Below are 23,313 nucleotides of genomic sequence, written 5' to 3' on the forward strand. Positions count from 1 at the left end.
AGTGAGTGACAGCGGCGATGCAGCGGCATTTTTAGGGGGCATCAGATCGGCCCAGGGGGGCGATTCCGGGACACTGTATTGTCCTGGAATGAAGGTACCCAGGACAGACCTCCCAAATACGGGACTGTCCCGGGCAATCCGGGACTGTTGGGAGGTATGGGACATCACTTCTCACAGTTAACCCTTTCACCCCCTTTCACCAGTGTCTCTAATATAGTGTACAGATCTCTTTTCTGATCATTGTATTTAGTGTCACGGGTGTCGCTAGTTAGCCACTTAGCTAGTTACTGTCACCGCCAGTGGAATCAGTGACTGATAGCCTGGTCCAGTCCATTGGTGAGTATGGGGCCCATAGCCTGACCCTGATGATTACTCACCTTCCTGCCTATTTGATGCAACATACACTCATTCATTTGATTTACTACTTGTATTACAGATTTAGCAAAGCATTTACCCCTGAAGAGCGAGCGTGGTCTCACGAAACGTCGTCGGGTACTACTCCTCATGCTTGCAAATTTCTTTGATGTTTGTATATTGGTATATATTGTTTTACCATGTATGTGGATTGTTTCATGTTCACATTATATGCATGTTTTATCGGCCTGTAGTTATTGCTGTTGTGTTTCAGATGTGCAACAACTGTAATAAATCTACATTTTACTTCCATGACATGTTTCTTGACAAACCATATTCACCTCACTCAAAGTCCCAGGGCGAACCTCTTGTATATATGTGTTGAATTAGGGATGGAGGTGATGTTGGGGTAACACCAGACCTCGGATCATTTGTTCCATCAGGTTTTTATAGCGTCAGAATACCCGCCATATATTACTGAATAAAGTTTTAACCCAGTACAGGTTTTAGCGTCAGTTAGGCCCCATTCACACCTAAGCGTTTTGTAGCTTGAACCCTGAAGCTACAAAACGCTTCAGGGGAAAAAATCCATTATTCTCTATGGAGATGGTTCACATCTCCACTCTAGGGTGCCTGAAGCCCAACGCCTGAACCTCAAACAAGTTCTGTACCCTTTCTTGGCGCTCAAATCGGGCAGATTTAGGCGTTTGTGGAGCGTTCGTATTCCCATAGAGATGAATGGAAACGCTCCATTCAAACGTCTTAGCACGACATTGCGCTTCTTTGAGCATTTCTACGCGTGTTTTGCCGCTTTTATCTGCTCAAGTGAAATAGATTTCCATAAAGGAAATGACATTAAAACACACGCGTTAGTGGCACGTGTTTTTATGGCTGGGCGGTGGGGTTGTGTGGCGGGGGGTAAGTTCACTTGTTGGTTGCTTCCTGGCTTACCAGTGCCCATCAATGCTGACCACTAAACTCACCTGCCTGACACACTGACCATTACACTGGCCTACCTACCTGACATACAAACACTGACCTACCTACCTGACATACACTGACCTATCTGACATACATACACTGACGGTAGTGACATACATACACTGACCTACCTACCTGACATACATACATTGATCTACCTACCTGACATACATACACTGACCTACCTGACATACATACACTGACCTACCTAACATACATACACTGACCTACCTACCTGACATACACTGACCTACCTGACATACACTGACCTAACTGACATACACACACTGACCTACATACCTGACATACACTGACCTACCTGGCATACATACACTGACCTACCTACCTGACATACACTGACCTACATACACTGACCTACCTACCTGACATACACTGACCTACTTGACATACATACACCGACGGTAGTGACATACATACACAGACCTACCTGACCAGGAGACAGACTTCATGTGTCCTGCAGCAGCTCAGCTCAGCCGTGGTGTGTGGTGGAGCTGAGCGGGGAGCGGGGATCTCACAGTGATGTGGCGCAGCGGCCGCATTGTAATTCCCGCCTTCTGGAGCCTGCAGCGCCTATGATGGACGTCACACGTCTCGCGGTCCCAGCATTGGACCAGTGGGAGGTCCATCATAGATGCTGCAGGCTCCAGAAGGCGGGACCTGCTGTGTCACTCAGCTGCACTCGGGATCAGATTGTCCCCGCTCAGCGGCGGCGCTTGGGGCTAACAATAGAATGGTGCATGCCCGAGACCCGGGGCTTTTCGGGCACCCATTCGGGGCTGACTTCATACCTGAACACTGAATACAGATAATAGTGGACTGTAATACACAAGATGTGTGTACTGACCTCATACCTGAACACTGAATACACATAATACTGCAGACATCTCAAGTCTCCCACGAAGTGCAGGAGACTCCTGCATTTCTGCGGCGGCTCCCGCACACCCGCAAACTCCCGGAAACGATCGGTGTGGCGGGGAACAGCTCTGAACACTGATCTCCTTTGCATCGATTTAGCTGACAGCCGCTTCTCCTCCTCTCCCTCCTGTGGCTGTCAGCTAAAAAGCTATACAGGGTGATCGGTGTTCACAGCTGTCCCTCCTGCTGCACCGATCATTCCCAGCTGCTCTAAATGCTCCTCCCCCGGCCCCCTCTGTGTCCTTCTCCACCCCCCCTGTTCTCCTCCGGCCCCCTCCATGTCCTTCTCCGCCCCCTTAGTGGTTCTCCTCTGGCCCCACTCCATGTCCTTCTCCACCCCCCCATTCTCCTCCGGCCCCACTCCATGTCCTTCTCCACCCCCCCGGTTCTCCTCCGGTCCCCTCCATGTCCTTCTCTGCCCCCCCATTCTCCTCCGGCCCCCACAGTGTCCTTCTCCACCCCCTCCCCCGTTCTCCTCCGGCCCCCTCCATGTCCTTCTCTGCCCCCCCTATTCTCCTCCGGCCCCCTCAGTGTCCTTCTCTACCCCCCCCTGTTCTCCCCCGGCCCCCTCCAGGTCCTTCTCCGTCCCCCGGTTGCGGGGGGAACTAGTAATTGGACACAACTCCTGTGATTACTGAGCAGTCTTCAGTCCCTTTGTCTGTCTCAAAGAGGGGATGTCAGGGGACATCTCACCAAAGCCCCCCAAAAAAATATAAAAAAAAATATTGTAAAAAAATTCTAAAAAATGAAAAAGTGTTAAATAAATAAATAAATAAACTACTGACACCACTCTCCCCTCCCCTACCAACACTGTCCACTGCCCCAACCACCTTCCCCCAAAAAGCACGATTAATTTTTCTCCTTCATTGATATTCGCTGATGAAGCTGCACTGATGGGCTGCACTGATGGGCACAAATAAGACGACACTGATAGGCACAGATAAGACGGCACTGATGGGCACAGATAAGACGGCACTGATGGGCACTAATAACACAGCACTTATGGGCCCTGGTGGGTGGCACTGAAGAGTGGCACTGATGGGCACTGGTAGGTGGTATTGATAGGCAGCACTGGTGATGACGCACTGATTGGCGATTTATAGGTGGCACTGATAGGTGACACTGTGGGCACTGATGGGTGACACTGTGGGCACTGATAGGTGACACTGTTGGCACTGATGGGTGACACTGTGGGCACTGTTGGGTGACACTGTGGGCACTGGTAGGTGATGCTGGTGTGCACAGAAGCCTCTCCACAATTGTGACCGATTTCCCTCTCGCAGCCGCTGGTGATCGTCTTTCTTTTTTCTCCTCGCGCTACCAGCGTGAGGAGAAAAAATAGCCGATTACCGGCTCTGTTTACGTCACACGATCAGCTGTCATTGGCTGACACCCCCTTCCCTAGAAGCACTGCGAAAAAATATTGAAAAATTGATTTAAAAAATATTTGGGGGGGGGGCGGGGTGTTTGCGGGCGTGAAGCGCCACCTCCCTGCAATGAGTTTTTGCAGGTTGGGATGTCTGATACTGGACTGTAATACACAGGATGTGTGTACTGACCTCATACCTGAACACTGAATACACATAATACTGGACTGTAATACAAAAGATGTGTGTACTGAACACTTAATACACATAATACCGGACTGTAATACACAGGGTGTGTGTACTGACCTCATACCTGAATACACATAATACTGGACTGTAATACACAGGGTGTGTGTACTGAACACTGAATACATATAATACTGGACTGTAATACACAGGGTGTGTGTACTGAACACTGAATACACATAATACCGGACTGTAATACACAGGGTGTGTGTACTGACCTCATACCTGAATACACATAATACTGGACTGTAATACACAGGGTGTGTGTACTGAACACTGAATACATATAATACTGGACTGTAATACACAGGGTGTGTGTACTGAACACTGAATACACATAATACCGGACTGTAATACACAGGGTGTGTGTACTGACCTCATACCTGAATACACATAATACTGGACTGTATTACACAGGGTGTGTGTACTGAACACTGAATACATATAATACTGGACTGTAATACACAGGGTGTGTGTACTGAACACTGAATACACATAATACTGGACTGTAATACACAGGGTGTGTGTACTGAACACTGAATACATATAATACTGGACTGTATTACACAGGGTGTGTGTACTGAACACTCAATACACATAATACTGGACTGTAATACACAGGGTGTGTGTACTGAACACTGAATACATATAATACTGGACTGTAATACACAGGGTGTGTGTACTGAACACTCAATACACATAATACTGGACTGTAATACACAGGGTGTGTGTACTGAACACTGAATACACATAATACTGGACTGTAATACACAGGGTGTGTGTACTGAACACTCAATACACATAATACTGGACTGTAATACACAGGGTGTGTGTACTGAACACTGAATACACATAATACTGGACTGTAATACACAGGGTGTGTGTACTGAACACTCAATACACATAATACTGGACTGTAATACACAGGGTGTGTGTACTGACCTCATACCTGAATACACATAATACTGGACTGTAATACACAGGGTGTGTGTACTGAACACTGAATACATATAATACTGGACTGTAATACACAGGGTGTGTGTACTGAACACTCAATACACATAATACTGGACTGTAATACACGGGGTGTGTGTACTGAACACTCAATACACATAATACTGGACTGTAATACACAGGGTGTGTGTACTGAACACTGAATACACATAATACTGGACTGTAATACACAGGGTGTGTGTACTGAACACTGAATACACATAATACTGGACTGTAATACACAGGGTGTGTGTACTGAACACTGAATACACATAATACTGGACTGTAATACACAGGGTGTGTGTGTTGTGTAGTAAACATGTATGCTGTAAGACCTTAGAGCCTGGCCAGTCCTCTCCCAGCCTCACATGACTACTGTCCCCCATGTCACCAGTGTGTGTTGTCACCAGGCTTCCTGCACACCCGCAGTGAAGGGTGAAGAAAACACAGAGTAGCTACGACACACCCTCCATGCTACACATTGCGACACACCCAATGCAGCACACACACACACACACTACTGTATCACATTACAGTCTGACACACACATGGCAACACCCTACAGTGCGCACAGCCGTACAGGAAGTTCCACATTTCACTCTTGTGCCATTTTCCTCATAGCGTAGCCCGGAGCCCGGGGCGGAGAGGAAGGAGCGGCGGACACCGGATCCCCAGCAACACCGGACATGGGAGAACCGGACAGCTCCGACCCCAAGGCTCCCACACCAGTGCACGGTAACCGGACTCCTCCTATCACACGGGCGGCCCGGAAAACACGGCGCACACTTAGCTTGTATCCTGTACTCTCCATATTACCGTCTATCCGGGGATTATGATTGTATAACAGGGCCGGCGGTGTGCTCAGTACACCGGGGAGACTACCGGGCCCTCACCCCGACATACCGCCTGGGGGGGGCGTCACTGTACCTACCGGCTACCTACCGCTATCTACACAATGCACAATAACCCCGATTTTTTTATTTACAAACGAAAATAGAAAACAACAAATGTCAATACTGAGAAAATTGACTATTTTCCAAAAATTCAAATGTCATTTTAAAATTGATGGCAGCAACATGTCTCAAAAAAGTAGGGACAGGGCTGTGTTTACCATCCCCGCTTCTTTTCACCGCTTGACCTCCAGAAGAATTTACCCCCCTTCATGACCAGGCCATTTTTTGCTATTTAGCACTGCGCTACTTTAACCCTTTCACGCCTAAGCCTATTTCTGACATTTGTTGCTTACAAGTTAAAATCCCTATTTTTTTGATAGAAAATTACTTAGAACCCCAAACATTATATATTTTTTTAGCAGAGACCCTAGAGATTAAAACGATTGTTGCAATATTTTATGTCACGCTGTATTTGCGCAGCAGTCTTTCAAACGCAATTTTTTTTTTGGGGGGGGGGGGAACTTTCATGAATGAAAAAAAAAAAACAAAACTAAACAGTAAAGTTAGCCCAATTTTTTTGTATAATGTGAAAGATGATGTTATGCCGAGTAAATAGATACCTAACATGTCATGCTTTGAAATTGCGCACACTTGTGGAATGGTGACAAAGGACGGTACCTAAAAATCTCCATAGGCGTTGCGTTGAATTTTTTTTGCCCTGTACACACGGTCGGATTTTACGACGGAATATGTGCGATCGGAGCTTTTTGTCAGAAATTCCGACCGTGTGTGGGCTCCATCGGACTTTTTCCATCAGAATTTGCGTCACACAAAGTTTGAGAGCTTGCTATAAAATTTTCCGACAACAAAATCCATTTGCGTAAATTCCGACCGCGTGTGGACAAAGTGCCACGCATGCTCAGAATAAATTAAGAGACGAAAGCTATTGGCTACTGCCCCGCTTATAGTCCTGTCGTACATGTTTTAACATTAACTGGCAATTGCGTGCTGTAATGCTGTATGCAAATTAAATTTATATCGTTTTTTCCCCCAACAAATAAAGCTTTCTTTTGGTGGTATTTGATCACCACCACGGTTTTTTATCTCCTTGCAATATAAATGTAAAAAGACTGTTTTTTTGAAAAAAAAAAAATATATATTTTTTACTTTTTACTATAAAACATATCCAATAAAAATGTTTTAAAAATCAAATTTCTTCATAAATGTAATATTCTGCTACATATTTCTGGTAAAAAAAAAATCACAGTAATGTATACTTATTATTTTGCATAAAAGTTATAGGGTCTACAAACTTTAGTATAAATACTGGAATTTTTTTTTTTTTTTTTAATATACCAGTAATGGCGGTGATCACAGATTTATAGAGGGACTGTGATAGTGCGACAGGAAATCTGACACTAACTGACACTTTCTGGGAGCTGACTAACTGACCGTGACACTTAAGACCCCTTTCACGGAGGCGCTGTACAGGCGCTATAGCGATAAAAATAGCGCCTGTAAAACGCCTCTCCTGTCACTCCAATATAAACCTGAGTGCTTTCACACTGGAGCACTGCGCTGCCAGGACATCAAAAAAAGTCCTGCAAGGAGCTTCTTTGAGGCGCTTTAGGAGCAGTGTACACACCGCTCCTAAAGTGCCAATGGGCAGCGCCAGCAAAGCGGCGCTTTGTGGGCACTTTTAACCCTTTTTGGCCAGAAAGCGCAGGGGGGTAAAAGTGCACGCTAGCAGCCAGGAAGCACAGCTAAAACGACGGTAAAGCGTTGCTAAAAATAGCAGAGTTTTACCGCAGATGACCCCAACACCCCAGTGTGAAAGGGCTCTTAAAGTAGAACTATAGGCAAAACTTTTTTTTTTCATTTTGGATAGAGTAAGAATGGGTTATAAACCCTGTCAGATTTTTTTGTCGCTATCTGTGTCCCATTGCAGAGATTTTCCTTCACTTCCTGTCCCATAGCCAAACAGGAAGTGAAAGGAAATCCCTGCAAATTAAGGAAATTCCTTGGGGACCCCCAGGTCACCAGAACTGTTATGTCCCCATTGGAAGATTTTCCCTCTATTACATTTCTGGGGACAACCCAAAATTTGGAATTTTCTTTTACTTTAATTTTTTTATGATAATGGTAATCAGGAGAGATAGAGAGGATGAATCTCCTCAAAGGGGGCACAGACAGCAAAAAAAACCTCATAGGCGTTCTAATCCTTTTGCACTCTATCCAAAACAAAAAAAAAAGTTTTAACCCTGGTTCACTCTAAATGTGACTTTGAAATTGTGCTACTTCACTTGAAGTAGCACAATTTCAAAGCCGCAAGTCAGTGCAATTTCATGTGCGACTTGCCTGGCATCTGTGCGATTTCATGCACAAATGTCAATGCAAATCGCACCTGAAATCGCAAAAAATAGTGCAGGAACCGTTTTTCAAATCGGTGCGGCACCACAAAGTCGGAGTTGAGCCGATTTGAACAGTTCTATTGTGAACAATAAGGTGTGACTTGTCATGCGATTTGGAACTGTCAAATCTCTTGACAAGTTGTGTGAACTGGGGCTAATATAGTGATTTGTGCTTATAATATACCTGGGTGGATTTGATTTAAATCACTAGTAAAAAGGCTTAATTTAAATCAACTCGATTTAAACCATCATTTTTAAAGAGCAACTGTCATCTCTGTCCCGCAGCGGCTCCTCCTTTGACCTGCTGTTGACTCACCGACAGTCCCATTCACTTTATTGGGGGTGGCTGGTGATGCGGCAGTGACACAGCAAGGGGAGGGACGTGGCGGTAGCAGGTGAGTGGATGCCCGCTAACAGGCGCTGCCATGATAGATCTGAAATGACAGGTGCTCTTTAAATGTAATGACTTATTCTTACTGGTAGTTAGAATCTTTAATAGTTGCAAACAAAATGAAGGTTTCCTATTTAGGATAAGCTGTCAGTTTAGTAAAACAGCGATATCAGAACCGATTCAATCATACAGTTTGCAGTGTACATAGATATGCAAAGCAATGGGATAAAGGAATACTCCTGAACTTTGTTTTATCTCATGGTTACTATGAAATTGTGTAAATGCATCAATGCAGTGTATGTTATCTCAGCTTGCAGAGCTTGGATTAATTGAATGAGTTTACCAAAGCTGTAACTATTGCAGAATATACAGCCTCATGCTACATAACTAAGCTCCATTTCATACTGAATAAACTAATTACTAATGTATCTTAAATTGATAGATTTATCCTCCAAAAACATTTTATCAAAATAAATTTGATAAAAATCAGATTTAAATTTAAAAAATCTGATATTTTTTTGTTTTAATTGATTTTTTTTCCACCCTGTAATATACACTGACACTGTACTAATGACACTGGCTGGGAAGGGGTTAACTGTGTGCCTCACAAGTGTAAAGTGTTTACTGTGTGGTGCTTTTGCTAAGGGATGTGCCGGTTTTTATTCCCTGCTTTGCAGGGAAACAAAATCCAGCACATCATTGCTGTTAGCAGAGAGCCCTGTGTGTACCTACACAGAGCTCTCTCCTGTCCCTCACTCCGCCAATTGGCCGATCCCGGGACCCAGTGATTGGCATGTGTGCTGGAGCCAGTGACAGCACAGCAGGGTGGGCGGACGGGCACATGCGCCCCGTGTCCAGAAATGCAAAGTTACGTATATATACATGATTCTGGGCAGCCAGCCTGCACTGTAGCAGTTAAGCGAAAGTATGCTGTCGGCAACTGATTACCAACATTCTGCAAATGTCTAGTAACTGAGGAGACCAGTTGCTGGAGTTTTGGGCGAGAAACATCACCCCATTCTTGCCTGAAATAGGATTTTAACTGCTCAACAGTCCTGGGACTTCTTTCTCGTGCGCCAAATATTTTCAATTTGTGAAAGGTCTGGGATGCAGGCAGGCCAGTTAAGCACCTGGACTCTTCTGCTACAAAGCCATGCTGTTGTCATAGATGCAGTATGCAGTTTAGCAATTTACTGCTGAAATATGCAAGGTCTTTCCTGAAAGACATCATCTGGATGGGAGCATATGCTGCTCTAAAACCTTGGAATATGGATGGTGCCTTTTCCAGATGTTCAAGCTGTCCTTTGCATACCCACTCATGCACCCCTATACCATCAGAGATGCAGGCTTTTAAAACAAGCCAGAAGGTTCCTCTCCTCTTTGTTCTGGAGGATGCCGCACTCAATGGTTGCCAAAAAGGATGTCCAACTTTGATTCGTCTGATCATAGAACAGTTTTTCACTTTGCAACAGACGATTTTAACCGCTTGCCGACCAGCGCACGACAATGTACGTCGGCACAATGGCACGGCTGCGCAAATGGGTGTACCTGTATGTCCCCTTTAAGACGTGGCATTGTGAGCATGCCCGCGGATTCGATGTCCACCGGGGGCCCGCGATCGTGACACGGAGCGGGGAGACAAGGCATTTCCCTGTTCTGCCTAGTAACATGACAGGGAGCTACTGCTCCCTGTCATCGGGAGCACTGATCTCTGTCATGTTGTAATGAGCCCACCCCCCCCCCCACAGTTAGAATCACTCCCTAGGACACATTTAACCCCTTGATCGCCCCCTAGTGTTTAGCCCCTTCCCTGCCAGTGTCATTTACACAGTAATCAGTGCATTTTTATAGCACTGATCGCTTTATAAATGTCACTGGTCCCAAAATAGTGTCAAAAGTGTCCAATGTGTCCGCCGCAATGTCGCAGTCACGATAAAAGTCGCAGATCGTCGCCATTACTAATAAAAAAAATAATAAAAATGCAATAAATCTATCCCCTATTTTGTAAACGCTATAACTTTTGCGCAGACCAATCAATATACGCTTATTGTGAATTTTTTTTTTTTTTACCAAAAATATGTAGAAGAATACATATCGGCCTAAACTGAGAATGAAATTTGTTTTTTTTATATATTTTTGGGGGATATTTATTATAGCAAAAAGTAGAAAATATTGCTTTTTTTTAAAAATTGTCGCTCTTTTTTTGTTTATAGTGCAAATAATAAAAAACGCAGAAGTGATCAAATATCACCAAAAGAAAGCTCTATTTGTGGAAAAAAAAATACGTCAATTTTGTTTGGGTACAACGCCGCATGACCGCACAATTGTCAGTTAAAGGGGCACAGTGCCATATCACAAAAAGTGCTCTGGTCAGGAAGGGGATCAGTTCTTCCCGGGCTGAAGTGGTTAAATGAGCTTTGGCCCAGAGAAGAAAATGGTGTTAATGGATCATGTTCTGATATGGTTTCTTCTTCTGCATGATAGAGCTTTAACTTGCATTTTTCGATGGCACAGTGAACTGCGTTCATAGACAGAGATTAAGAGCCCTTTCACACTGGGGCGGGTGTCGTCAGTAAAGTGGCGCTATTTTTAGCGCCGCTTTACCGCCGTTTTAGCAGCGCTATTCAGCCATGGTTTTAACCTCCGCTAGCGGCCAAAAGAGGGTTAAAACCGCCCGCTGCAGCGGCGCTTTGGTGGTGCTGCCCCATTGTTTTCAATGGGCGGGGGTGCTTAGGAGCGGTGTATACACAACTCCTACAGTGCTGCAAAGATGCGGCTTGCAGGACTTTTTTATACCATCCTGCAAACGCACCGCTCCAGTGTGAAAGCACTTGGCACTATAATGCCAAGTTGCAGTTTCCAAAGCGAGCAAAGTCCTTTCTTGTATTAAAAGAGGTATGGAATATATGCAGTTCAGTTTTGGGCACCAGTTCTCAAAAAGGATATCGGGGAACTGGAGAAAGTGCAGAGAAGGGCATCCAAACTGATAAGAGGAATGGAGGAGTTCAGCTATGAGGAAAGATTAGAGGAACTGAATGTATTCTCTCTTGAGAAGAGGAGATTAAGGGGGGATATAATCAACATGTATAAAAACATAAGTGGTCCATATAGTGAACTTGGTGTTGAGTTATTCACTTTAAGGTCATCACAGGGGACAAGGGGGCACTCTTTACATCTAGAGGAAAAGTGAAAATGTGGAATAGACTCCCTCCAGAGGTAGTTCTGTCCAGCTCAGTAGATTGGTTTGAAAAAGGCCTGGATTCTTTCCTAAATGTACATAATATAACTGGACACTAACATTTATAGGTAAAGTTGATTCAGGTTAAATCTGATTGCCTCTTAGGCCCCATTCACACTAGCGCGTTTTTTGATGCATTTTGCATTTTGCAGAAATGCACGGGAATTTTTTAACATGGGTTCCTATGGAACATGTTCACATCAATGCTTTTTTGTATCTCTGCGTTTTTGGAAAGGGTCGGGGACTTTTTTTCATGCAAAAAGCAGCGTTTTGCATGTAATGGTTTTCAATGGACAAGCATCAAAAACGCAAGTGCACCGTTTTTGCAGCGTTTTTGATGCGTTTTTGGTGCGTTTTTGGTGCGTTTTTGCCGTTTTTTTTATTTTTTTTTTTTTTGTAATTTTTTTGTAAGACTGTAAAAAAAAAATGAAAAAAAAAAAAAAAAAAACGCAAAACGCAAATCGCGGCAAAAACGCCGCAAAAACGCTACAAAAACGCTGCTCAAAAACGTGGCAAGCATGAAAAAAAACCCTCCAAAAACGCTCAAAAGCAACATGCATAGGTGTGAATCGAGCCTTAGGGGACCAGGAAGGAATTTTTGCATCATGGTTTTGCTGTTTTTTTCCCCCTCTTCTGGATCAGCTGTGGGTATAGGATTGTACTTTTTTTTTTTCTTTATTTCATTTTTTTCCCTTTTATTAGTTAAACTAGATAGACTTCAACCAGACTAACTATGTAACCCTGCTCTGCCATCATTTATAAAATTACTTGCATTTTTTTTTCAATGAATACAGAGTTCTGTGATTGGATGAGGTGGAAATTGTGATGTCCCGGTCCCTCCTCTCTAACTCACCCAATCAGCGAATGCCTTGTATGCATTGAAAAACAAAATACCAAAGGTGTTCTGTGAATGGGGCCAGTGCCAAACAAGCGACCCCCTCTGTGTGCGGAGGGGAAGCTAATCACACAGATCCCAATCAGGACCCAGGAGATTGTGGCAATCTACTTCAGTGATTGTTAGCTTGTACAGTAACCCATCAGGTATTAAATATGCATATTAGACCCCTTTTACACTGGGGCGCTTTACAGGAGCTACAGCGCTAAAAATAGCGCCTGTAAAGTGCCGCTGCTTTGTCTCGGCTTTCACACTGGAGCGGTGCGCTAACAGGACAGGAAAAAAAGTCCTGCTAGCAGCATCTTTGGACCTCTGCAGAGGCGCTTTGTGGTGGTTTTTAACCCTTTCTCGGCCGCTAGTGGGGGGTAAAACCGCACGCTAGCGGCCAAATACCTCCGCTAAAACGACGGTAAAGCGCCGCTAAAAATAGCGGCGCTTTACCGCCGGCGCACCTCCCGCCCCAGTGTGAAAGGGGCCTAAATGTTGTGTCAAGTGGGACCAATGTAAATATGCGGTACAGATAATTCATGGAGTTCAGTCTTAAGTGGGTGTCAACACTTGGAGGCAGTGTCCCAATCATGACATCGCTATGATTGGCTCTTAAAGCAATCACATGATCAGGATCCTGTGTCGCTGGCTCCAGATCACTGCAGTCCAGTTGGAATTTGAAGTTTATTGCCACTTTTGCAGTAACATTTGAGAACCCTCCAGTATGTGTTTGTGTGTTCCCATCCATACACCATAACTAAATTTAATTGATAAAAAAAAAAAATCTTTCCTGTCTAGCAGATTTAAACATAGGATACTATACATACATGGCTTGTATTATTTAGAGTAGCTTGCAAAGCATGCAAATAGGGGATAGAGTGAGGGGCAGATTATTTTAAATGCTTGTTAAAAACAATGTACCACCCAAGCCTTGAGATCTTTACAGCTGAACCTCGAGAAACAAACAATATCTTGACAGTTACTTTCTAAAAATAAAATTCCTCTAATAGTTGTCCTGTATTTGGCTTCTGCTGCTTTTGGCAAAACTGTTGCTGTCATTATTCCTGTAGGAAATGTACGTCTGGTGCTAAAACTTACAGCCACAGTTTTAGTACAATTTTCACGGCAGGTCGCTCACTTTCCACCTTGTTTGTTCATAAAATTTATTTTACAGAGTACATGGCATCCTGTGATTGGACAGTGGAGACTGCATTGTTCATTCACCATCCTCTTCTCTCGTCCATTCACAGAATGCCTTGTATTCTTTGAAAAGTATACTGGATATTTTTTGAATGAGTGAGGTGGAGAACGAGCAATCTCCTGTGAAAACTGTACTAGAGCTGTTAGGCCCCCTTCACACTGGGGCGGTTTGCAGGCGTTATTGCCTGCAAACCGCCCCTAAACAGCCTCCGCTGTTTGTTCAGTGTGAAAGCCCGAGGGCTTTCACACTGAAGCGGTGCGCTGGCAGGAGAAGAAAAAATCTCCTGCAAGCCGCATCTTTGGAGCGGTGAAGAAGCGGTGTATTCACCGCTCCTAAACCGCTCCTGCCCATTGAAATCAATGGGACAGCGCAGCTATACCGCGGTAATACCGCGGCTATAGCCGTGCTATACAAGGGGTTTTAACCCTTTTTCGGCCGCCAGCGGGGGGTTAAAACCGCACCGCTAGCAGCCGAATACCGCGGTAAAACAGCGCTAAAAATAGCGCTGTTTTACCGCCGACGCCCCCTACCGCCCCAGTGTGAAAGGGGCCTTAGTGTAAGTTTCACGGCTGGAAGTGTGGCGCTGTTAGTAATGTACAGGATTTTTGAAAGCAACAGATTTACCAAATGCAGCAGCAGTTATATATAAGACAACAATCTTTACAGGTATTTTATTTTTACAGCTTTAACTCTTTGTTAGCACAGGGAGTGTGCATATCTAGTTCATAACAAAAAATAAGATCTGCCAGCACAGTACAGACATGGAGTTGTTAAGGTGAAAATAACTCCCCAGTCCACTTCTTACCCCCTAAGCCCCGGTTCACACTGAGGCAGCGCGACTTGCAGCGCGACTGCCTCAGGCGACCTGGACATGACAGGGGCGGCGACTTGCAAAACGACTTCTGTATAGAAGTCTATGCAAGTCGCCCCCAAAGTAGTACAGGAACCTTTTTCTAAGTCGGAGCGACGCAACGGAACGGTTCCATTGTACAGAACTGGACGCTACTTGTCAGGTGGCTAGGTCGCCTGACAAGTCGTCCTAGTGTGAACCGACCCTGAAGGATGAAGGTCCAAACACGCCTTAATGCCTTAGCCTAGTTTTGCAACTTTGACATGTGTTGTACATATCATCACAACTGCTTAGAGTATCCAGATGAATTATACCTTGTTTTTTCTGGACAATTTGGGCCTTCATTTGGTGGTAAATGTTAAAGTATATGCAAACGCTAATCTTGGAAAACAACCTATTCAAAAATGAAAGGCAGAACATTTGTGTATAGATAACAACACTATTTTATAAATACCTTTTCCCCCTTTTTATAAATGATCATATACCCTCTGTTCTCAGCTGCATAAGGAGCTTAGAGAACTAGGGGAGGAGAAACAGCAGTACACTGGTCTTCCCAGTGAGTGGCTGTGCAGGGTGTCAGCACAAACCTAATCATTAGAAGTGAACAGGCTGGGTTCCCAACACAGCCAGAAAACTGACCACACTGTGCTCTCATGCCTAGTGTGGTCAGTTTTTAATAGGAAAGCAGAGGGACTGGCAGGCACACCAGGAATTTTGCACAAAAGAAACAATACAGAGAGAAGAGGACACTTTTTGATACAAGTACATATTATCAGGAAATGTAAATGTTGGGTTAACATATTCTTTAATGAATATCTAATTATTTTATCATCAAAGGAAAAGTGGCCCAAAAAAGTAGAATTAAAATATATTATAATTTGAATTTACCTGTATATTGCTTGCCTTTCCATAACTTACCACCAAAGAACAATCTTAAATAAATCCTCCAACTCCTGATAATCACGATACCACATATGTTTACATTATTTGTTCTTTATACCCATAGTAGGGCTCAGAAACAATAGTGCACATTTTTTTATCCTACCTAAAACACACTGGCACTAAATAAAAAATCTTATTAATTGCTTGCAAGAAGAAAACAATACAATGTAATTTTTTATTTATTCAAGAGGAGAAAGTGTACAGGGGCAGGTTGTACAGTGACTTGTCAGTGTGATAGCCAATCAGCGATATTGTGAGCTGATCCTCCTGGCTTCTGATCGTTGGTGACCACTTGGCCTCCGTGCTGGGAATGCACAGTACAAACACAGGTATGCACATATGCAGACCACAGAAGAAGACCTTCTACAATGAAGCCGCATGTGTGTGTGCACTCTTCAGCAAGGGGTTAATGTTGCACAAAAGGGCTAAGCAAAGTAGAATTTTTCAACCAATAAAAGGTAAGCAGCATTGTTTTAAAGCGGAGTTCCACCCAAAAGTGGAACTTCCGCTCATTTGTTTCGCCACCCCTCTCTGGTGCCACAATTGGCACCTTTCCGGGGGGAGGGGGGATAGGATACCGTTCTTTGACAGGTTACCTGTTCCCACTTCCGGGAGCCACAGCCACATATTGACGTGACGGCTTGGCTCCCTCCTCCTGCCCCTGTTGCCGGGCCAGTAGGAGAGAGGAGCGGAGCCTCGTGCATGCGCAGTAGGGTTCCCAGCGTGAAGCCATAAGGCTACACTGCCGGGTTCCCTTACCTGCAATGTCGGCAGCAGCACCCGACAGCTGATGGAAAGATTTTTTATTTATTTATTTTTTTACAGCGGTGGGCAGACCTCCGCTTTAATAAATTTGGTTTTACGCAATGCTGTGTAAATGGGAACATTTAAGGACTCGTTCATGTGGCCAATTTGGGCCGAATACCACCAAGAATCAGCATAAATGTGCAACAGGTATTCACAGGTTCGTGGACGAGCCCCAGCCAGCAGCCATTGATTTGTACAGGTTGCTGGCCACCAATGATTGAAAATACCTGTGAATACCTGCTAATTTGTAGTGGTGTATGGCCCAAATTGGCCATGTGGATGAGGCCTAACAAATATAAAGTAGATATTTCATAAGGATAGAGGGGGGGAATCAAACAGGAAAACCACATCCCAATATTGAATGCAAATTGAAAAAAAGAAGGACTTGAGGCCAAGGGACTTTGAGGGTGCTCAATAGACAAGATGAAAGATTGCAAGAATAAAAAAATATATATACTTTATTAATAAATCTTATTAAAAAATCTTTTTTTTAAAAAAAGACAGACATGAAACAACAAACTGATATGTTTCCAAAACAGATCTATACAGATGTGATACAGAGCTTAATACCACTTTCTCGACATGTTTCGCTTTCTAAAGCTTCTTCAGGAGATATAGTGTGACATCTGATCAACTATAAAATGAGAAATGAATAAACAATAAATACTCATGTCCGAGGGTATACATAAAAACCCTATTGATTTCATTTAATATGTATAATCTCATATTAGTATATATCAATACATTTTTGTGTAAGCAGTTGCAGGGTATAGATATCACAATATGATATATCAGCAAAATTGCAAAAAAATAACAATACATTTGAGAAGTAATGATTTGAAAAATAATGATATGCATACATAGATGTATAAAAAAAACAAAAAAAAACAAACAAACACCCATTCCACCTTACCAGTATTGTAGAGACTAGAAATGTCTGTAGAGGTAAATTTGAAGGTCAAGATTATGGACAGTGCGTTATGCCCTCCAACCCTGGCCTCCTAGGAAGTATGCAGAGAGGGACAAAAAAGAAGAAAATTCCTATGTAGAGAGGATGGAGCTCTCTGTAAAAATCAAAAATAATAATAATATCAACCAATAAGATCCAGGGATGAGTATTGCAAAAGGTTCTTATGATAAAACCGCAAGGGGTAGTAAAAGTTAGAAATACCTTGTGAGGTGAGTGGAATCAGTCACATCCAATAGATGGTTGAAGACAAATTGCCTCTTAGGTGGAGGGTTCCTTGAAAGGAAATGGGGAGTGAGTGCTGCTCTGCAAGGTGTTAGGCTAGGCCACAGAATAGATTCTGCAGGTCAGACAGCATGAGCAGATGCTATGCTTCCCATGGATGGGAAACTATAGATTTAAAAAAATCAGCAATAAGAAAATGAAAAGTAATACAATAAGTTGTAGATCCAATGGTAGATCTATGGCTCAACCAGGGATAAAGGACTTACTTGAAACAAGCAAAAATAGCGGAAGGGGACACCGAGGTGGTCCGCCAGGAGGACCACAGCATTACCTGCCTCACGTTCAGAAAGGAATGCCAGAGGGTGGCAGGGAAAACCCCGCTTTATACCCTCTCTGGCATGACGGCGTCTGACTCACCGTCATGCCGCGGACCGAACAAGAGGACCGCGCATGTGCGCGCATCGGGGCTCAAAAAATGGCGACGACGCTCATGATGCAGAAGCGTTCATTGAGCAGTGGCCATCTTGGAAAATCTGGTGCCCAAACCAGGACACAGAAAGGAGACCATCGGAGATGCAAGGGGGCGGATAACCTCCCGATCTTCGCGGGAAAAGGACTGGAAAATGATGAAAACCAGGGTGCAGGGGCCATGGGCAGTCCCCATATGGAGGAGACAGAGCTGTCGGAATATTGATTAAAGACCAACAGCAAAGTGCCCCGGGTGTCCGTACATACCAAAAAAGGGTGGAGGAAGGGCAAAAGGCACAATTGACAGGTTAATGACTTAGTGGGTATACAAAATATGTAATAAATATACATTATGAAAAGTAGCAATAATCATGCCTAATTATTAAATACGGTAGGTGGTGGATAAAAACAAAAAACAAAACACTTTTTAAAGGAAAGGCTTAAAACTTAACACATCGTTTAAACCAGGGTATTTGAGGGCATTTAAAGCAAAAATCCACCTAGTTTCTCATTGCAGCAAAATCCTGTCATAGTCTCCCCCTCTTTCGTTAGGGGGGCGTATTCAAGGGCGAAAAAATGCATTTTTTTGTCATCAAATTGATGACATAAACCTAAATGAAGGCTAATGGGGGTCTCCATCTTCTTCTTGGTGACTAAGGAGACATGGTCTCTAATTCGGTGGAAAAAAGGACGTTTAGTTTTCCCCACATAAAAAGCATTGCACTCGCATATCATTAAATAGACCACACCGATGGATTGGCAAGTGGTCAGAAAATTTGGATTGTAAAATTGTCCATTGGGAAGAGCAATATTACTTGATGAGTAGATATATCTACAGAAGTCACACTTGTGACAGGGTCTAATCCCTTTGAAGTTAGTATTGTCTTTAGAGGGAGGGGCATAATGACTGTGGACAATGTGATCCCTAACTGAACGAGAGCGTCTATATGTGATTTCCGGGTAATCTTTTAGGTGTTTGGAGACATTTGGGTCTCCCATCAGTAAGTACCAATGTTTCTGGAGAAGATCCCGTACCTGCTGGTGTTGTCCTGAAAATCTAGTGATTAATCTCAGACCGGGATCTGGTCTGGGGATGGTTCGACCGTGGATAAGATGGGAACGGTCCTGCTTTTTTGCCCTCAAATAAGCTCTTTTTAAGTATTTGTTGCTGTAGCCACGTAGTCTAAGGCGGTCTCTTAGTGCTTTGGCCTCAGATTCAAAGTGGGCATTTACACTACAATTTCTTCTAAGCCTTAAATATTGTCCGTACGGAACATTGCTTATCATGGAATGTGGGTGTGAACTGGTGGCATGCAGGAGAGAATTTCCCGCTGAAGGCTTCCGAAATAGGGTGGTCCCTATAGTTCTATCAGGATTAACAAAAATTGTTATATCCAAAAAGGTTAAAGTGGACTGATTTGCTTCCATAGTGAAAGTGAGATTGTACGAATTCAACTTAAGGCTATCAAAGAAGCGGGAGAGATCCTCCCTACTGCCCGTCCAGATTAGGAAAACGTTGTCAATGTACCGTCTCCACATTGGTATGTGTTCTACCAGGGTCTGCAAATCCTCCCTGAAAAACAGACTCTGCTCTGCTCCCACTCCCCCAGGTACAGGTTCGCATAGGAGGGAGCACATTTGGTCCCCATAGCGACCCCCTGTACCTGGAGGTAATGGGAGCGTGCAAACATGAAGATATTGTTTTTCAAAATAAACCTCAAGAGGTCCAAAATAAACCCATTGTAGGCAGGAGACACTTCAGTATTCTGAGAAATGAAGCCCTCCACAACCGCCACCCCCAAATGATGGGGAATGGAGTTGTAGAGAGCTTCCACATCAAGGGTAACAAGCCATGCTTCCTCAGGGATAGCTAAGCCGTCTAATGTTCTAAAAAGATCACTAGTATCCTGTAGGTACGATGTCAGACCTTCAACATAGGGTCTGAGAAAGTCGTCGACTAATTGGCTAGCCTTCTCGGTTAGACACCCATTTCTGGACACTATCGGTCGGCCAGGAGGATTTTGCAAATCCTTGTGGATTTTAGGGAGGGCATATAGTGTGGGAATCCTAGGGTACGGGACATTAAGAAAGTCCCATGTCTGTTTGGTAATTAGACCTTGATGATAGGCAGTCCCTATTAGTTGTGTGTAACGGATGGTCATGTTGTTTACATGGGTTGCAGACACTTTTTTGTACCAGTCTCGGTTTTACAGGAGACACAAGACCATTGACTTGTACTGATCGTTAGTCATCACAACAAGGTTACCTCCCTTGTCTGAAGGTTTTACAATCAGACGTTAGTCCCATTGTAATGACCTCAGGGCTGCTTTCTGTTGGTGTGTCAGGTTGGACTGTGACAGGTCCCTCCATTTAGTTTTACAGATATCGTACGTAACTTGTTGGGTAAAAGCCCAAACATTGGGGTTACCCTGTAGTGTGGGGAAGGTCTTAAATTTGGATTTGTACTCCCTGGGGGAGGAAAGAGCCAAGGGAGGAGGGGCATCAATGGAAGTGCCCGTGGGTCCTTCCTGATGCAGGATGTGGGCTTCCAAGAGCTCCATTTCGTCAATGTGTCCCTCGTCCCATAGCTCCATGAGCTCCTCCATGGCTTTGATATCATCTAGAGTCATGTTTTTCTATGAGGATTCCTCGGGGGATGTCTTCTGGGTAGGTTGTTTGGATTTATCATACAGAATACGAAGCATAAGCTTGCGAGAAAATAAATTGAGGTCTTTAATGAGTTCGAACTGATCAATTTTCTGTGTAGGACAAATTTGTGTGCAAATTTGCATAAAGTAGATATTATTCAAATTAAGTGGCAAAAGTGGAAATATACTTTTATGTCTGAGTATCTATCTATCTATCTATCTATCTATCTATCTATCTATCTATCTATCTATCTATCTATCTATCTATCTATCTATCTATCTGCCATGTGTAATCATCTTGTACCAGTAAAAATATTTTTTGAGGTTTTGCATGTAGTACATATCAAAAAAGAATACATTGTGTAGACATAAAAAGGCAGTGCGGTAACAGTCAGGGTATACAGTGAAGTAGGATCTCGGTCTTCCCAAACATCACATGCATACCATCTCAGGGTAATTGGGAATAAGGGAAGGGGGGAGGAAAAGGAAAGGGGGAAGGAGCGGGGGGCAGAGTATAGGGGGGGTTGTAATCATCTTTATTTCTTTAACCGGTTCCCGACCGGCGCATGCCGATGTACGTCGGCAGAATGGCACGGCTGTGCAATGGGCGTACCTGTACGTCCATTTGAATTCCCCGCCGTGCCATTGCGTGCGCACCGCCGGCGGTGTGCGCCAGCCGGGAGCTCCGTGAGGCGGGTCCCACAGACTCAATCGCTGCGGGGATACCCGCAATCGCCTCATGGAGAGGACGAACGGGGAGATGCTGATGTAAACAGCATCTCCCCGTTCTGCCTAGTGACAAGGTCACTGATCACAGCTCCCTGTCATCGGGAGCTGTGATCAGAGTAATGACACTGCTAGCCCATCCCCCTACAGTTAGTAATCACTCCCCTAGGACACACTTAAGCCCTCCCTGCCCCCTAGTGGTTAACCCCTTTACTGCCAGTGTAATTTACACTTAATTGTTAATCGCACTGATTGCTGTATAAATGACAATGGTCCCAAAAATGTCCGACATGTCCGCCATAACGTCGCAGTCACAATAAAAATCGCTGATCGCTGCCATTACTAGTAAAAAAAAAAAGTTATTAATAAAAATGCCATAAAACTATCCCCTATTTAGTAAACGCTATAACTTTTGCGCAAACCAATCAATACACGCTTATTGTGATTTTTTTTTTTTTTTTTTTTTTTTACCAAAAATATGTAGAAGAATACGATTGGCCTAAATTGAGGGAAAAAAATGTTTTTTTATATATTTTTGGGGATATTTATTATAGCAAAATGTAAAAAATAATGCGTTTTTTTCAAAATTGTCGCTCTTATTTTGTTTATAGTGCAAAAATAAAAATCGCAGAGGCGATCAAATACCACCAAAAGAAAGCTCTATTTGTGGGAAAAAAAGGCCGTCAATTTTGTTTGAGAGCCACGTCGCATGACCGCGCAATTGTCAGTTAAAACGACGCAGTGCCGAATCGCAAAAAACGCTCTGGTCAGGAAGGGGGTAAAATCTTCCGGGGCTGAAGCGGTTAAAATTCTCATGATTCTCTGCAGATTAGCTGGAGTTTAAAATCCAGATACATAGTTGCCATTACTCTTCCTGCAGTTAAACCTCCCCTGTCAATTTCTTCAACAGCTGGGTAGCAGTACATAGTTACATAGTGGGTAAGGTTGAAAAAAGACACAAGTCCATCAAGTCCAACCTATGTGTGTGATTATATCAGTATTACATTGTATATCCCTGTATGTTGCGGTTGTTCAGGTGCTTATCTAATAGTTTTTTAAAACTATCGATGCGCTGAGACCACCACCTGTGGAAGGAAATTCAACGTCCCATTGCGGAGAGTTCCCTTTACTTCCTGTCCCATAGCCAAACAGGAAGTGATAGGAAATCCCTGCAAATTAAGGGAGTTTCTAGGGGACCTCCATGTCACCAGAACTAGTGTTCCCATTGGACAATTTCCCCTCTATTACTTTTCTGGTGACAACCCAAAATTTAGGGTTTTCTTTTACTGTCACTTTCAGTTATGATGGTAAACAGGACAAATAGAGAGGGTGAATCTCCTTAACGGGGGCACAGACTGCAATAAAAACTGACAGGTGTTCTAATCTCTTTCCACTCTATCCAAAACTAAAAATAAGTTTTGCCTTTAATTATACTTTAAGCCTTGTACACATGATGAGAATATCTGACAAATGATCGTTTGTTTTTTATTTTGTTTTATTATTTCTTTATTATGTATTCTCTTGTTTCCGAGCATGCGTGGTCTTGGTCTTTAGATTTTTTTCAGATGAATACTATACTGATTAAACAAAAATCGTTCATTCTGCTATCATACAAGAAACAATTTCATGATTGTTCCTTCGGATAATTTCGGGTGAACTGTCGTGGTTCGCTCCCAAAAGCTGTGTACTAACAATCAGATTATCGTACGATTGCTTTGAAAGTGGTATTTTTGTCCGTTTTCTTATCGTGTGTACTAGGCATTAGTGCTACTGAGCCCACATTTCT

The 23,313-nt window shown here is 43.6% G+C and overlaps 1 protein-coding gene across 2 annotated transcripts in view; it reads left to right on the forward strand.

The window, feature by feature from the left end:
• The first annotated feature begins 5,284 nt into the window (after positions 1-5,284).
• Positions 5,285-23,313, forward strand: part of LOC141112452 (ribosomal protein S6 kinase alpha-4-like) — a 97,772-nt gene continuing 79,743 nt past the window's right edge. For both annotated transcript variants that reach the window (XM_073605311.1, XM_073605312.1), the window contains exon 1: positions 5,285-5,612. In XM_073605311.1, the coding sequence (XP_073461412.1) occupies positions 5,564-5,612 (49 nt within the window). In that variant the 5' untranslated portion in view covers positions 5,285-5,563. The remainder of the gene's footprint in view (positions 5,613-23,313) is intronic.

This window comes from Aquarana catesbeiana, linkage group LG11, assembly GCF_042186555.1.
Source record: "Aquarana catesbeiana isolate 2022-GZ linkage group LG11, ASM4218655v1, whole genome shotgun sequence".
Classification (NCBI taxonomy): Eukaryota; Metazoa; Chordata; class Amphibia; order Anura; family Ranidae; genus Aquarana; species Aquarana catesbeiana.